This window comes from Sciurus carolinensis, chromosome 13 (assembly GCF_902686445.1).
Source record: "Sciurus carolinensis chromosome 13, mSciCar1.2, whole genome shotgun sequence".
Taxonomy (NCBI): domain Eukaryota; kingdom Metazoa; phylum Chordata; class Mammalia; order Rodentia; family Sciuridae; genus Sciurus; species Sciurus carolinensis.
In genome coordinates, this window is record NC_062225.1 from 598,477 (window position 1) to 614,337 (window position 15,861).

The window sequence follows — 15,861 nt, forward strand, 5'->3', positions numbered from 1 at the left end:
ACCATCATTACCTCGATCTCACTGGGCTCCTGTGGTCTTAGAGGAGCATGGTCTCCATCTCTGAGGCACCATCATTACCTCGACCTCATTGGGCTCTGTGGTCTTAGAGGAGCGTGGTCTCCATCTCTGAGGCACCATCATTACCCTGACCTGACTGGGCTCCTGTGGTCTTAGAGGAGCGTGGTCTCCATCTCTGAGGCACCATCATTACCTGGACCTCATTGGGCTCTGTGGTCTTAGAGGAGCGTGGTCTCCATCTCTGAGGCACCATCATTACCTCGATCTCACTGGGCTCCTGTGGTCTTAGAGGAGCATGGTCTCCATCACTGAGGCACCATCATTACCCTGACCTGACTGGGCTCCTGTGGTCTTAGAGGAGCGTGGTCTCCATCTCTGAGGCACCATCATTACCCTGACCTGACTGGGCTCCTGTGGTCTTAGAGGAGCGTGGTCTCCATCTCTGAGGCACCATCATTACCCTGACCTGACTGGGCTCCTGTGGTCTTAGAGGAGCGTGGTCTCCATCTCTGAGGCACCATCATTACCCTGACCTGACTGGGCTCCTGTGGTCTTAGAGGAGCGTGGTCTCCATCTCTGAGGCACCATCATTACCTGGACCTCATTGGGCTCTGTGGTCTTAGAGGAGCATGGTCTCCATCTCTGAGGCACCATCATTACCTGGACCTCATTGGGCTCTGTGGTCTTAGAGGAGCATGGTCTCCATCTCTGAGGCACCGCCGTTGCCTGACCTCTCTGGCCTCTGTGTGTCCCCCTCGGGTCCTGCTTGGTGGAAGCATCTTAAAGTGAAGGAGTGCATCATGGAAGCTTCTCCAGGCTGACACAGCCCCCCGCCGTGGCTTCCTCCTCTCTGTCTATGGGCTCAGCCTTCCTGCTCTGGTCTTTCTTCGGTGGGCCTGCTGGGCCTCCCTGTATGTTCTCTGGACCCTCAGCCACCTGGAGCCTCCCTACGTTGGCTTTCTTTACTGTCCTTTTCAGCGGTACTGTGGCCATCAGTCACTGGTGCCCAGGCTTCGGCAGGTCCCTGTCTTCCCAGCCTGTACAGCCGTGCACAGGGGGCTCTCGTGGGAAGCAAGGGTTGCCTCCCAGGCTGTCTTTTCTTCTCAAAAGTCCATCTAGGAAGCGTCTCCCAAGTATGCCCGTCCCTTCTCCGTGTTGGGTGCCATCCTTCTTCCCATCCACAACGCCAACACGAAGATCCCGTTCACCCAGCACCTGCTGCGTGCCGGGAGCTGGACGATACATGATCCCGTGCCACAAGAACATGACCCGCCCTGAGGAGCCTGCAGAGGACGGGAGAGCAGAGCAGCGAGCAGGCACCTCCACCGTGGTGCCCTGGGCATTGGATGGGTCACCAGGGGCACCAGGGAGGCGGAGGAGGACACCTGGATTTCAGGCACTTCAGGAGGCCAGGACTGGAGGCTGAGGGCCCAGGGCTGTGGTCCAGAGGCAGAAGAAGGCACCTTCAGGGGATGGCAAGTGGGTCAGAGGGCGAGGGCGAGGAGGGAGCTTTGAGGACGACAGCTGGGGTCCCTGCCGTGCTTTTCAGGGTGGACCCCAGGAATTTGGGTTTTTCACGACCAGGAACCATTGAAGGCGAAGCTGGCCAGAGAACGGCCCCTTTGGAATCAGATCACCGTGCCTGGTGTGAGGAGGACAGGTGGGAAGGAGGCCGAGGTCCGGAGAGGAGCGCGAGTGGCAGTGTGGTGTAGACAGGACTGAAGTGACCCCAAGGGACGGGGAGAAGGCGGGGTCATGACGAGCTGGAGGCAGAAGGGACGGAACTGGAGCGTCTCCCTGTGGGGGCGGCTGGTCTAGAGAGCCCCCAGCGAGGGGCGGAGAGCCCGAGAGGTGGCCAGCCAGGCAGAGGGATGCTGGGCGGTTTGGCCTTCGGGGCGTCTTGGGGTGACCCTTTGCTCCTGCTGAGACGTCCAGTCAGGCCGAGGTAATCAGCGGTCCCTGACACCCCCTGAAGCATTAGGGAGTGGAAACCCGGTGCTCAGAGGTGCCATGTGCCCAGCAGGTGGGGACAGCCAGCCGACCGCAGGGCGGATGAGCTGGAGAAGGCCGCACTGACCACCGTCCAGGAAGGGACAGTTGCTTTGGTTTCTCTTTGGAGTTTCTAGGTGTCCTCACTGGACTTCCCTTTGATAGGTCAGCTGTGCTCCCGAGTGACTCGGGAGGGCTCTGGAAGTGGCCTTGTCACCGGTCCCCTTGCTGCAGGGGAGGCAAGGCCAGGTGTGCCCGCGGTCTCCCGCGACCCTGCCCTCCTGTCTGGAGGGGCCCTGTCAGTTCTCCTGGTCCTGCAGAGCCTCGTGTCCCCGTCTGGAAGGATGGCTCTCCCTCCCGCAGCGACACCTTCCCTCTGTCTCCTCGTGTGGCGCTGGCGAGGACTCCCCAGTGACGGCCCGAGGGGGCAGGAGAGCAGGCCTCTGCCTGGTCCCTGGCTCCTGCGTGGCCTCCCCGTCAGGAGAGGGGCTTGGTGCAGGGCTGCCTGCCTCTGTCCAGGTGGGCGGTCCCCTCCCTGCTTTGCCGAGCGCCTTCCTCCCGGGTGCTGCTCAGTGGCTGTGCTGGGTGTTCCGTGCGCTTCACCTTCGTCCCTTGCTGCTGGGATGGAGCCCAGGGCCTCAGCCTGCCGTGCGCTGGCTGGGCCTCCGTGTCACAGCCCCGGCCCGACTGTTGACCCAGCTCCTTGACAGATGGGGGCCCTGTGGACGGGTCCTTTCCTTTACTTTCTTCCCATCTTTGTAAAAGCTGTGTCTCTGACACCAGTCATCTCGGGCTCCGTCTGTGGACACTTCTCATCCCCGTGGACCATGTTTTCCTATCGCTTTGCCCGTGTGGCCCTTTACTGTACTGACTCTGTGTAGGACACACAGTAGGAACACAGCTGTCCTGCCCTCCTGTGAAGAGTGAGTTGTGTCCAGCAGGCTGTTCAGCTCTGCCTGGTCACGCCACTCTGTGGAGGGACGTTTCAGTTTTGCTTTGTCCGAGGGCTGATATCCTGGTGCCGAGGTGTAAATTTCATTCCTAGGTGTGGCCCTCGTGTCTCCGTGGACTCCCCAATACTTCCTAGGCCCTCTCATGTGGCAGGACTTGAACTCCGAGCACTGATTCCCTGCAGGGACTAGCAACAGAATTCCTGCTCGACTCCTGCTTTCCAGTTGTTTTGTTTGTTTAATGCAAAGATAAACATCTTGGAGTCCTGTTGGCTCTGTGCCCTTCAGGAGCCAGCCAAGGATTCAAAGGGACATCACATGTAGACTTGGGGGCCTGCCCCTTTAGGCTTCCCCGTCTCTGGGGTTTTCTCTTCTCAACTTCTAGCAATTCTGGTCTCCACCTCCACTCTCCAGTTCCTCCAATGGATGAGACTGGATTTCTGCTCACATCCTCTGCCTCAGTCTGGGATTGTTCTTGGGTGTTCTGACTGGATCGACCCTTGTGCGGCTTGTTCAGAGTTGGACTCTCCGCTCTCTGTCTGTTCCTCCAGGGGTCGGACTCCTTCTGCTCTCTGCCTGTTCCTCCAGGGGTTGGACTCCTGCTCTCTGCCTGTTCCTCCAGGGGTTCGACTCCTGCTCTCTGCCTGTTCCTCCAAGGGTCGGACTCCTTCTGCTCTCTGCCTGTTCCTCCAGGGGTTGGACTCCTGCTCTCTGCCTGTTCCTCCAGGGGTCGGACTCCTTCTGCTCTCTGCCTGTTCCTCCAGGGGTTGGACTCCTTCTACTCTCTGCCTGTTCCTCCAGGTGTCAGACTCCTTCTGCTCTCTGCCTGTTCCTCCAGGGGTCGGACTCCTCCTGCTCTCTATCTGTTCCTCCAGGGGTTGGATTCCTGCTCTCTGCCTGTTCCTCCAGGGGTCGGACTCCTTCTGCTCTCTGCCTGTTCCTCCAGGGGTTGGACTCCTGCTCTCTGCCTGTTCCTCCAAGGGTCGGACTCCTTCTGCTCTCTGCCTGTTCCTCCAGGGGTTGGACTCCTTCTACTCTCTGCCTGTTCCTCCAGGGGTCGGACTCCTGCTCTCTGCCTGTTCCTCCAGGGGTCGGACTCCTTCTGCTCTCTGCCTGTTCCTCCAGGGGTTGGACTCCTTCTACTCTCTGCCTGTTCCTCCAAGGGTCGGACTCCTTCTGCTCTCTGCCTGTTCCTCCAGGGGTCGGACTCCTTCTGCTCTCTGCCTGTTCCTCCAGGGGTCGGACTCCTCCTGCTCTCTATCTGTTCCTCCAGGGGTTGGATTCCTTCTGTTCTCTGTCTGTTCCTCCAGGGGTCGGACTCCTTCTGCTCTCTGCCTGTTCCTCCAGGGGTCGGACTCTTTCTGCTCTCTGCCTGTTCCTCCAGGGGTTGGACTCCTGCTCTCTATCTGTTCCTCCAGGGGTTGGACTCTTTCTGCTCTCTGCCTGTTCCTCCAGGGGTCGGACTCCTCCTGCTCTCTATCTGTTCCTCCAGGGGTTGGATTCCTTCTGTTCTCTGCCTGTTCCTCCAGGGTTTGGACTCCTGCTCTCTATCTGTTCCTCCAGGGGTTGAACTCCTTCTGCTCTCTGCCTGTTCCTCCAGGGGTCGGACTCCTTCTGCTCTCTATCTGTTCCTCCAGGGGTTGGATTCCTTCTGTTCTCTGTCTGTTCCTCCAGGGGTCGGACTCTTTCTGCTCTCTGCCTGTTCCTCCAGGGGTTGGACTCCTGCTCTCTATCTGTTCCTCCAGGGGTTGGACTCCTTCTGCTCTCTGCCTGTTCCTCCAGGGGTCGGACTCCTCCTGCTCTCTATCTGTTCCTCCAGGGGTTGGATTCCTTCTGTTCTCTGCCTGTTCCTCCAGGGTTTGGACTCCTGCTCTCTGCCTGTTCCTCCAGGGGTTGGACTCTTTCTGCTCTCTGCCTGTTCCTCCAGGGGTCGGACTCCTTCTGCTCTCTGCCTGTTCCTCCAGGGGTCGGACTCCTCCTGCTCTCTATCTGTTCCTCCAGGGGTTGGATTCCTTCTGTTCTCTGCCTGTTCCTCCAGGGGTCGGACTCCTTCTGCTCTCTGCCTGTTCCTCCAGGGGTTGGACTCTTTCTGCTCTCTGTCTGTTCCTCCAGGGGCTGGACTCCTTCTGCTCTCTGCCTTTTCCTCCAGGGGCTGGACTCCTTCTGCTCTCTGCCTGTTCCTCCAGGGGCTGGACTCCTTCTGCTCTCTGCCTGTTCCTCCAGGGGCTGGACTCCTTCTGCTCTCTGCCTGTTCCTCCAGGGGCTGGACTCCTTCTGCTCTCTGCCTGTTCCTCCAGGGGCTGGACTCCTTCTGCTCTCTGCCTGTTCCTCCAGGGGTCGGACTCCTCCTGCTCTCTATCTGTTCCTCCAGGGGTTGGATTCCTTCTGTTCTCTGCCTGTTCCTCCAGGGGTTGGACTCCTGCTCTCTGCCTGTTCCTCCAGGGGTTCGACTCCTGCTCTCTGCCTGTTCCTCCAAGGGTCGGACTCCTTCTGCTCTCTGCCTGTTCCTCCAGGGGTTGGACTCCTGCTCTCTGCCTGTTCCTCCAGGGGTCGGACTCCTTCTGCTCTCTGCCTGTTCCTCCAGGGGTTGGACTCCTTCTACTCTCTGCCTGTTCCTCCAGGTGTCAGACTCCTTCTGCTCTCTGCCTGTTCCTCCAGGGGTCGGACTCCTCCTGCTCTCTATCTGTTCCTCCAGGGGTTGGATTCCTGCTCTCTGCCTGTTCCTCCAGGGGTCGGACTCCTTCTGCTCTCTGCCTGTTCCTCCAGGGGTTGGACTCCTGCTCTCTGCCTGTTCCTCCAAGGGTCGGACTCCTTCTGCTCTCTGCCTGTTCCTCCAGGGGTTGGACTCCTTCTACTCTCTGCCTGTTCCTCCAGGGGTCGGACTCCTGCTCTCTGCCTGTTCCTCCAGGGGTCGGACTCCTTCTGCTCTCTGCCTGTTCCTCCAGGGGTTGGACTCCTTCTACTCTCTGCCTGTTCCTCCAAGGGTCGGACTCCTTCTGCTCTCTGCCTGTTCCTCCAGGGGCTGGACTCCTTCTGCTCTCTGCCTGTTCCTCCAGGGGTCGGACTCCTTCTGCTCTCTGCCTGTTCCTCCAAGGGTCGGACTCCTTCTGCTCTCTGCCTGTTCCTCCAGGGGCTGGACTCCTTCTGCTCTCTGCCTGTTCCTCCAGGGGCTGGACTCCTTCTGCTCTCTGCCTGTTTCATTGCTGTCTCTTACCTTCAAATAGTTGTTTTGAAGTATTTGCTTATGAGTTAGGACTCATCACTGCTGTCAGGAGGTCTACTCAGCCCAAGCCATTCGGCAAGACTGAAGGGAAAGGAGGGGACCAATAGTGTGGACTTTTTCCTGAAGCCTGGTCGACTTTAACAGGGCACAGTTGATGGTGCACTCGGGAGGTCAGGGCCTGGTGACTGCTGGGCTGGCCAGGGAGGGGGAGCCAGGAGGCAATGGATACACTTAGGGGACATTTGCAGGAGCTCAAGAGAGAGGTGATGAAGGTCCTCATTAGGGGAGAGGGAAAGGACACCACCAGGGAGGGACTTAAACAACGGTTCAGTCCTGCAGGTGGCCAGTCCTGTGACCTGCCCTTGAGAGAGGGTTCTTAAGTGACCCCTGAGGATTACTGCATTCCCCCCAGACTCTGGCTGGCACAAGATCATCCTGGGACCTCACCCTGGAGGCTGTGGTGTTGACCCACCTGATGTCCTGGCACAACAGCTGGGCTGACGCTTGGGCACTCCGGGTCTCTCCCTGCTCACCTGAGGCTGCTAGAGGCCACCAGGGTCTAATGGTCGGGTCTGACCTTGAGCCTGGTCGGCTGAGGCGCAGCCTGTATGCTTCCAGTCCAGTATGCGGCGTAGGGCGGGGCAGGAGCGGGGAGCCTGGGGTGGGAGGGTGCAGAACATCCGGGCGGCCAGCAGACCTGCCGAAACCCTCTCTCCTAGCTCTGTGCTTTCTCTCCGCAGGTCAAATGGATGATGTACTGGATCATATTTGCACTTTTCACCACGGCAGAGACCTTCACGGACATCTTCCTTTGCTGGTAAGAAATGCAGAAATGGGGGCGTTTCCCAGGACGATTTGGCAGGTGTCGGGGAGGGGAGGGAGGGCTGAACCCCAAAACCTTGGCTCAGGCCAGAGGTACAGGTGCAGGGGTGTTAGCTGGATCACTTTTGGTAACTGGGTCTATGAAAGTTGTTCTGCAAGTAAACAGATCTTGAATGGCCTTGAAGAGCAGGCAGCGTTCAAGGCTCCAGGGTTATGGGCAGTCCAGGCCCAGCTCCCCCAATTAATGAGGTTGGTAAAGAAGCATTTATATGTCCAAAGAAAAGGAAAACAAGGAACAGCTGGACGCGGTGGTCCCACGGCCCAGGAGGCCGAGGTAGGCTGATTGCATTCTGCCACTAATGTCCTTTGATGGACGTTCAAGTTGGTTCCTACTTTTTCTCTTGTGAGCAGTACAGCTGTGCCTAGCAATGGAATGATTGAAAGTCGTTTGTTCTTTGTATGGATAAGTTGTATCTCAGGTGAAGAGGTTGTGAATGGTCCCTAGTATCCTGCTTAGTCACAGGACTGAGTGCACCCACGCGTGCATGTGTGTTGGTTGTATTGTGGGCAGGGCATGGTGGTGCACGCCTGTCATCCCAGTGACTTGGGAGGTGGGCAGGAGGGTCTCAGGTTCAAGGTCATCCTCGGCAACTTACGCCCTAAGCAATTGAGAGAGGCCTTGTCTCAAAGTGAAAGATAGAACTGGGGACGTACGTAGCTCAGTGGCAAGGCATTCCTGGTTCAATCCCCAGCATCGAGAACAAAACAAAACCAAAAAGTAGCATGAAAGAGACATGAACCAGGGCTCTTCCTCCAACTCGGAATCCCAGGGTTGGTTTTGCATTCGCTATTATACGAATCTTCTACCATGACCAAGTATCATCAGAGAAATAGATGAATAAAGAATTCTTTTAGAGAAGAACAAGCTGTTACTCGAAGAGGACGTGTGAACTTGCCCTCGGGCTGTCGTGGGCCGGGGACAGGCCTGCGGGGCACCTCTCTGTTTGGGGTCAGTGGCCTGGAGCTGCGGGGCAGGAGCCTGATTTCCTGGTTCAGGATGCTCGTGCCACCTGCTCTGAGCCAGAGGGCCCAGCGGGCTCCTGAGAATTGCGACTGGGCCTCCTCCGTGGAGGCCGAGCTGGTGACGCCATCCCTCGTCCCCCAGGTGCAAAGGCGGGCTCTGGGGCTTGGGCGGTGTGCAGAGCTGCATCAGGGAGACCCGTCTGATCCACAGCGATGAGGCTGACGGGCCCCGGGCACTGGGTGCTGGAGCTCGCCCTTTCCCCGGGCACTGGGTGCTGGAGCTCGCCCTTTCCCAGGGCACTGGGTGCTGGAGCTCGCCCTTTCCCAGGGCACTGGGTGCTGGAGCTCGCCCTTTCCCCGGGCACTGGGTGCTGGAGCTCGCCCTTTCCCCGGGCACTGGGTGCTGGAGCTCGCCCTTTCCCCGGGCACTGGGTGCTGGAGCTCGCCCTTTCCCCGGGCACTGGGTGCTGGAGCTCGCCCTTTCCCCGGGCACTGGGTGCTGGAGCTCGCCCTTTCCCAGGGCACTGGGTGCTGGAGCTCGCCCTTTCCCCGGGCACTGGGTGCTGGAGCTCGCCCTTTCCCAGGGCACTGGGTGCTGGAGCTCGCCCTTTCCCCGGGCACTGGGTGCTGGAGCTCGCCCTTTCCCAGGGCACTGGGTGCTGGAGCTCGCCCTTTCCCCGGGCACTGGGTGCTGGAGCTCGCCCTTTCCCCGGGCACTGGGTGCTGGAGCTCGCCCTTTCCCAGGGCACTGGGTGCTGGAGATCGCCCTTTCCCAGGGCACTGGGTGCTGGAGCTCGCCCTTTCCCCGGGCACTGGGTGCTGGAGCTCGCCCTTTCCCCGGGCACTGGGTGCTGGAGCTCGCCCTTTCCCAGGGCACTGGGTGCTGGAGCTCGCCCTTTCCCAGGGCACTGGGTGCTGGAGCTCGCCCTTTCCCAGGGCACTGGGTGCTGGAGCTCGCCCTTTCCCCGGGCACTGGGTGCTGGAGATCGCCCTTTCCCCGGGCACTGGGTTGGGCACTGGGTCTCAGGGTCTCACGCCTCCCGAGTGCTCAGCGACCACTTTTGCATTTGATCTGATTTTTATTTTGAAGGCACCTCAGTTCCCTAGTGCCGCCATTGCAGAGCAACCCTTGGAATCTTGTTCCAGGTTAGCAGGCCAGGTCAAATCGACCGCCCAGGACCTCACGGGGCCTCATGGAGGTGTGGGCTGGCCTGGGCTGTCGGGATACCCCGCGCGGCTGGTTCTGATTGTCGGGGCCCCTTCCTGTGGTTGGAGGGCTTGATGTCACCACCCCTTCCTCTCCATCCCAGGGGCCTGGAGCCACCCCTTCTTTGAACCTGTCTTCTGCAGAGGGAGCTCTGCCTCTGTTCTAGACCTCCTTACGAGGGCCACCCCAATAATCTAGGAGGACCAGCCTCCTTTCTTAAAGTCAGCCAGACGGTAACCTTCATTTCATCTGCGGAGTCCCTTTGCCCTGGAAGGAGTATTCAAGGGAGTGAAACGGGGGAGACAAGGTCTTGGGCCCGTGAGGAGGAGGAGGGCAGGAGGGGTCCGTGCCGCCCCTCAGCCCCTCGGCCCTGTCGCAGAGGCCCCACCGTGAATCTCCCGTGCTTTCTTCTAGAATGCTCTGCATACACAAGTCACGTATTCAGACCGTTATGTTCCATGGTCAGCCTCCTGGAAGACAGCGACCCCTCCAGGGTGTGGAACTGTGGGGGAGACCACAGCTGCCCCGTGTCCCCAGTGCTGTGCCTGTGCCTGGGCTGAGGGCACAAGTGTGGGCGCCTCTGTGCTCCTGGGTCCTCGGGGTCCCCACAGGACGAGCAGGCTGGACCGTGGGGCAGGCCGGAGCAGGCGTGGGTGGGGGCGTTGTTGGCAGAGCCTCTAGGAAGCCCAGGGTCCAAGGGGCTCCGCCTGGTCCTGATTCCAGAGGCCACCGTGCCCCTCCCACCCCCACGGCAGAGAGACCCGGGGCTCACCAGGGCCGGCGCACTTTGTGAAGGTCAGACAGTGCGTTGAGCCGTCACCGCGCTCCTAACAGACCCGGCGTGGCCTGGCCACGTTCTAGTGCGACTTCCACTGATAGGCTCAGCGGACAGGCTGGACCCAGCCCGGGGTCCTTGGGCCTCCAGGATCCAGACACTACGGAGACTACCTCTGAGAACTGAAGGAAAAGAAGACAGTTGTCGGGAGGTGGTTGGAGTGACCCACAACATGGAAGAAGAGCCGGAAGACCGAGCTTTGGAAGGGGAGGAGCTGGGGCATCTCAGTGACCCTGGCATGGAATCTGTCCACTGCCTGTTACCCCTCATCACTGTTCATGTCCACACTGAGGGCCTCCCTGTTCCAGATTTTACTCTCCTGTGATAGAGTTACTTAGTACTTACTACTCAGTACCACCTCAGTAGTACCTAGTACATGGTACTCAATACTACCTTAGTAGTACTTAGTCCTTAGCTGTGCTCTGGAGATCACTTAGCATGAGCAGGACCACAGGGACCTGCCCACTGTGTCTAATGGTGGGAGCAGACAGGGGAGAGTTTCTAGGTAATAGAGATAAACAGTAAGGAAAACCTTGAGCGGGGAGGATGTTGGGAGCCACCAAAGCAAATGGGGGCAGGCGGAGCTCTGGCCCCCACCCCAGCGCCTGTGTGCTCCATGGGTCGCCTCCCTTGGCGATGCCACCCCAGGGCGGGCGCGTCCATCCTGCTCCGCACACCTTCAACCTGCAGCTTTTCAGCGGGGTTCTCCCAAACGAATCCCTCCTAAGCAGGTCTCTTCCGCAGACCAGTGGGCCAGGCGGGAAGCTGGAGAGGTGGACGGGGAGCTAGGGACGGCTCATGGCGGCTGAGTCTGCAGATGCTGGTTGTGCTACCAAAACACTCGAAAGAGCCTGCTTTTAACAAGGGTCCCAGGGAGGCAGGAAAGGGCTGTGGTGGCTCCCTTCTGTGTTCTGGGTACCTCTGCAGCCTTTCCAGCCAAGGAACAAACCACGTGTGTAGTTCTACACCCAGCTGATGTCCCCTGCCCCAGAGACCTGCAGCCAAGCGCCATCACCCCGTGAGCAGGGGCACACAGCTCAGCACCGCCTCATACGGTCCAGAGCTACCTGGGAGCAGTGCCCGACGGGCAGGGCTGCTGGCCACTGCAAAGCCTGCTCTGAATTAGTCCCTGGAGAGGTCCTGTTGGCCTGACAAGATGAGGCCTGGGAAATGAGCCCAGAAGATTAGGAGATTGGCAGGGAGGGTTTCAAAGGCCATGTCAGTGCAGAGGGGATACACCCGAAAAAACCAAAGCAGAGAATACATGGGGCCCGAGCAGCCCAGGAGGGCTGTGCAGGGTCCTGCATGCAGCTCATCCCACAAGCCCTAATGGCACAGCCTGGGGCGGAGGCTCTTAGGTTGGCCGTACCCCATGAGGCTGTGGGAATCAGGTGCTCTTCCCACAGCTGCATGAGGGGCCTCCTCTGACCACAAAGCACACGCAGCAGTCCCTGTTCTGGGCATTTGTGCTGCACACGCGTCCACGTCCTGTGTAAAGAGGCACACACCAGCCGGGCATGGTGGCGCAGGCCTGTGATCCCGGGGACTCGGGAGGCTGAGGCAGGAGGATCACAAGTTCCAGGCCAGCCTGGGCAACTTAGTAAGACCCTGTCTCAAAATAAAACTAGGGCTGGGGATGCGGCTCAGAGACCAAGTGCTCTGGGTTCAATCCTAGTACAAAAAAATGAAGCACGGGGGGCTTGCTTGTAGCTTCCTGCGTAGCCAAAGATTGCCACCCAAGAATGTCCCTCACGGGGGCCGTGGAGACTGTGCTGTGTGAGACAGGGCCAGGGCCTCTGTCGTGGAGGGGGCCCCGTGGAGGCTGCTGGGCTCGTGGAGGCCAGGCAAGGAGTCCGTGGCACCTAGGATTGCGTTTGCCCAGCCCCTGCCTCTGGAAAGGTGCACCAGCAGGGGATCTTTTTACCTAGGAAGGGGCGAGGGTGGAGGGGTCGGATGGGAGGGAGACTCTTGGCTGCACAGGCAGGGCCGTGGGCATTGTGGTAACTTAGCGCCTGCCTGACCTACTTTTTGAAGGTGCGTCTTTTACATAATGAATAAGAGAGTGCGGCAGATGCCCTCGGGCTGTCTGTGCACCTGGTGGTGATGCCTCAGCTTGCCAGGCTCCTTGCTTTCCCTGGGGGCTGGCGAGGACTTGTTTTCAAAACAAAAGTTCCTCCGTGATTAATCACCAGGGCACTCCTGGCGGGAGACGTGGCAGATGTGGGAGAACCATGGCTGTTCCTTCAAAGCCTCTTTTCTTGCAGTGAAACATGGAGCAGTCCTGCCAGCAGTGAGCCCCCTAGTTGCTGAGGGAATAGTCTGGAAGACCTTATAGAAAGCAGAGGGGCCCAGACCTTGGTGAGGAAAGGAGAAGGCAGAGCTGCAGATCTGGGGGTTCTGTGTGAGCACAGAGGGACCTAAGATGACTTGTTAGAGATCCTTCTTTTTTTCGTTGGTCATGGTGGTGCACGCCTATAATCCCAGCATCTCGGGAGGCTGAGGCAGGAGGATCCCAAGTTCCAGGCCAGCCTGAGCAACTTAGCAAGACCCTGTCTCAAAATAAAACTAGGGCTGGGGTGTGGCTCGGGGCAGAGCGCTTGCCTGGCATGTAGAGGCCCTGGGTTCAATCACTGCTACTGCAAAATAGAATTCAAAGTAGTGCTCTCTTTCCCTTTGGCTCCCTGCCTGAGCCGAGTGCCTGGGGTGGACTTCCTTTCTGAGCCCTCAGACTGGCACAGGTGTTCCAACGCAGCATCGTTGTCAGGACACGCGGATTGTTCCGGTCAAGTGTGGCAAGCTGCACAGACATGGAAGTGCTGCCGGGCAGGAAGAAGTCAGTTCTGCTCTCAGAGCCCAGAAACAGGAGAGCAGCCGCCCCACCAGGGCACAGGGAGGCCGAGGGAGGGACAGGGCCCGGAGGCTGAGCTGCAGCCTGCCCAGGGAGGGGCGGGGCGGCAGGCTGGGCACGCGGGTGCTGGGTGTCTGTGGGACAAATAAATGAACGGGCTCGAGGGTATCAGGAGGCAAACTCCAGAAGAGTGTCTTACCTGCACCCCGACCTCTTCTCTGCTTTGACACCAAAAAACTCAAGATCCCTTCGCCTGCCGTGGACCCGGGCAGGGTGGGCACTCTCCTTCCCTGTGCCTCCTGGGCCTGGAGAGCCTGTCGCCTCCTCCTGTGCTTGTGCCCTCTTGAGTGCAGAGTGGGCCTCTGGGTGCCAGACCCGGCCGGGCGTTCTCTGCCCGCGGGCTGCAGCCTCCAGGAGGGTGCCCTGCAGGGTGTGCCCTGCTGCCGGCAGGGCCGCAGGCCACAGAGGGCAGCCCCTTCCTGGGTTGCTCAGGCAGCAGCAGAAGACATGATCCTGCTCCCAGGAGGCTGCGCGGCGGGCGGGGGGCAGGCCTTCTGTGGGCGGAGGAGGGAGGGACTGGGGCCTGGCCTGCCCGGCTGAGGTGTCCACGTGCCCAGCTGGGTTTGCTGGGGACCTAACGAGACCCGCACCCTCTCTTCTCAGGTTCCCGTTCTACTACGAACTGAAAATCGCTTTTGTAGCCTGGCTGCTGTCCCCCTACACCAAAGGCTCCAGCCTGCTGTACAGGAAGTTCGTGCACCCCACACTGTCCTCGAAAGAGAAGGTAACTGAGGCCGCTTCCGGAGAGAGCGGAGGTCACCGTCAGCACGAGAGGCTGGCCACGTCATCGCAGGAGACCCCGCGGAGGGTGCTTAGTGTCCCACCAGTTGTTCCCGCTAGTCTTCTCAAATTTCGCGTATTTATTATCACTTAATCGTACCAGATGTGGGGTGCAGCATGAGAATTCAACACCCGAACCCGGTCTGTAAGGGTCGGCCCGGTGAGCGTGACCCCTGCGGGTCCGAGCCTTCCCGCCCCTCTCCGAGTTCTTCCTACACGTACCAGTCGTGGGGAGCACCAGCCTTTACTCCGGCCTGTGCTTCTGAACCCCGGCCCTGCCTCCTCCTCCCCCACCGCCCCGTCCCTCCTCCGCATTCAGGTGAACGCGGTCAGCACCCACATGGGAGGGAGAACTCGCGTCTGGCTTATCTCGCTGACGTCCGTGCCCCGGTGCCACCTGCTTTGCCCCAGCCGATAGGACGCATTCTCTCTGATGGCCGCATGGTAGTCCGCGTGCGCGAGGACCGCAGTCTCTTCCTCCGTTCGTCCGTGGGTGGCATCCAGGCTGGTCCCATAGCTTAGCTTCTGTGAGCAACAGAGTGGGGGACAGAAGCCGTGTGACCATCTCCCAGGCACAGAACGCCCTGCAGCGTCCGCAGACCTTCACGCTGACAGCGCAGCAGGCTGGGCGAGGAAGGAGCGCACTCTTCACGAGAAGGGCCATCTGAGCAGACCCACGGGCAGCGTCCTATGAGGGGGCAGGCCGAGGGCCTTTCCCCTGAGACCCGGGACGGGACGAGGCGCTCCCTCGCCCGGACCCCACAGTGCTGGCGGTCAGAGCCAGGGTAGGGGGAGGACAGGGCAGGGGCCGGAGGGCCCGGCATGTGCAGCCGAGCTGAGTGCACACAGGGACGCTCTGCAAGGAGAGAAATCGTGAAAGCAACTTTTCTTTCTCCCTCCCTTCCTTCCTTCCTTCCTTCCTCCCTCCCTCCCTCCCTCCCTCCCTCCCTCCCTCCCTCTCAAGGAATCAAACCCAGGGGCGCCAGGGTCTCACTGAGTTGCTCAGGGCCTCGCTAAGTTGCTGAGGCTGGCCTTGAACTTGTGATCCTCCTGCCTCAGTCTCCTGAGTCACTGGGATTGCAGGCGGGAGCCACTGCGCCCAGCTCATTTTTTTAAAAGTATATTTTTGTACATGTTAGAAATAGTGGTGAAACACTGTAAAAGATGCTATTTATCATTCTGGATTGCAAAGCATTTCCATAAATTAAAACAAAAGAAATAAAACATCCGCTCACAGTCCAGCTGTCAGGCTGAACTTCCCCCCTTGGTCTTGGTTGACCTGCTCTTTCTGCAGCTAGATTGTGATGTAACTGTTTACAATTTTACCTAGAATCATTTAAAACATACTTGTAAAACATAAACTGGGTGTAGTGAGACCCCACCTAAAGACAGACAAAACAAACCTCTTAACGTGAGCAAAAATATCCATATTCTGAGATCTTAGATGTGTTCTCACATAATCCACGTCCCGGTGGTCTTAAAGGTGCCCGCAGGGGCAGAACTATTCCTTGCCACGGTTTAGGTCAGCTCTTCTTTTCCTGGTAGAGACCATTCTGCAGTGAACACCACCAGGCATAGGGTGGAGTTCCTTTCTTCATCTTAGAGTAAGATCCCAAGAGCAGGATTATTGGGTACAAAGAGTCCAACATTGTGTAATTCATTAGTTGTATTATTTTCTAACCTGGTGGTGTAGAATAGACCAGGCGCCTTGGCAAACACCTGTAATCCTAGCAACTTGGGAGGCTGAGGCAGGAGGATCAAAAGTTCAAGGCCAACTTCCACAACTTCAGGAGACCCTGTCTCAAAATAAAAAATAGAAAGGCTGGGGAGGCGGCTCAGTGGTAGAGTGCCCCTGGTTCTATTTTCAGCACCACAAAAATAAACCAGGATCCTTGTGTGTGGCTGGGAGTGTCACTCTCTACAGCCTCTGGAAGGGGAGGCTCTGAGAGGGGGCTCGGCAGCGGTGGGTCGGGCTGCCTGGGACGTTTCTGGGAAGCTCTTTAGGAGTGGGCACTGTTTCTCTGTCTGCAAAGGTGATTCAAGGCCTGGGTCCTGCTCTTCCTCCTTGCCTCCCCCAGAGCTGGGCCTCCGCTTCAGTTAGCCTCA

At 58.9% G+C, this 15,861-nt stretch overlaps 1 protein-coding gene across 5 annotated transcripts in view; it reads left to right on the forward strand.

The window, feature by feature from the left end:
* The window catches only part of Reep1 (receptor accessory protein 1), a 95,988-nt gene that overhangs the window by 54,249 nt on the left and 25,878 nt on the right, over positions 1-15,861 (forward strand). For all 5 annotated transcript variants that reach the window (XM_047522817.1, XM_047522820.1, XM_047522819.1 and 2 more), the window contains exons 3-4: positions 6,921-6,997; positions 13,579-13,699. In XM_047522817.1, coding sequence (XP_047378773.1) covers positions 6,921-6,997; positions 13,579-13,699 — 198 coding nt within the window. The remainder of the gene's footprint in view (positions 1-6,920; positions 6,998-13,578; positions 13,700-15,861) is intronic.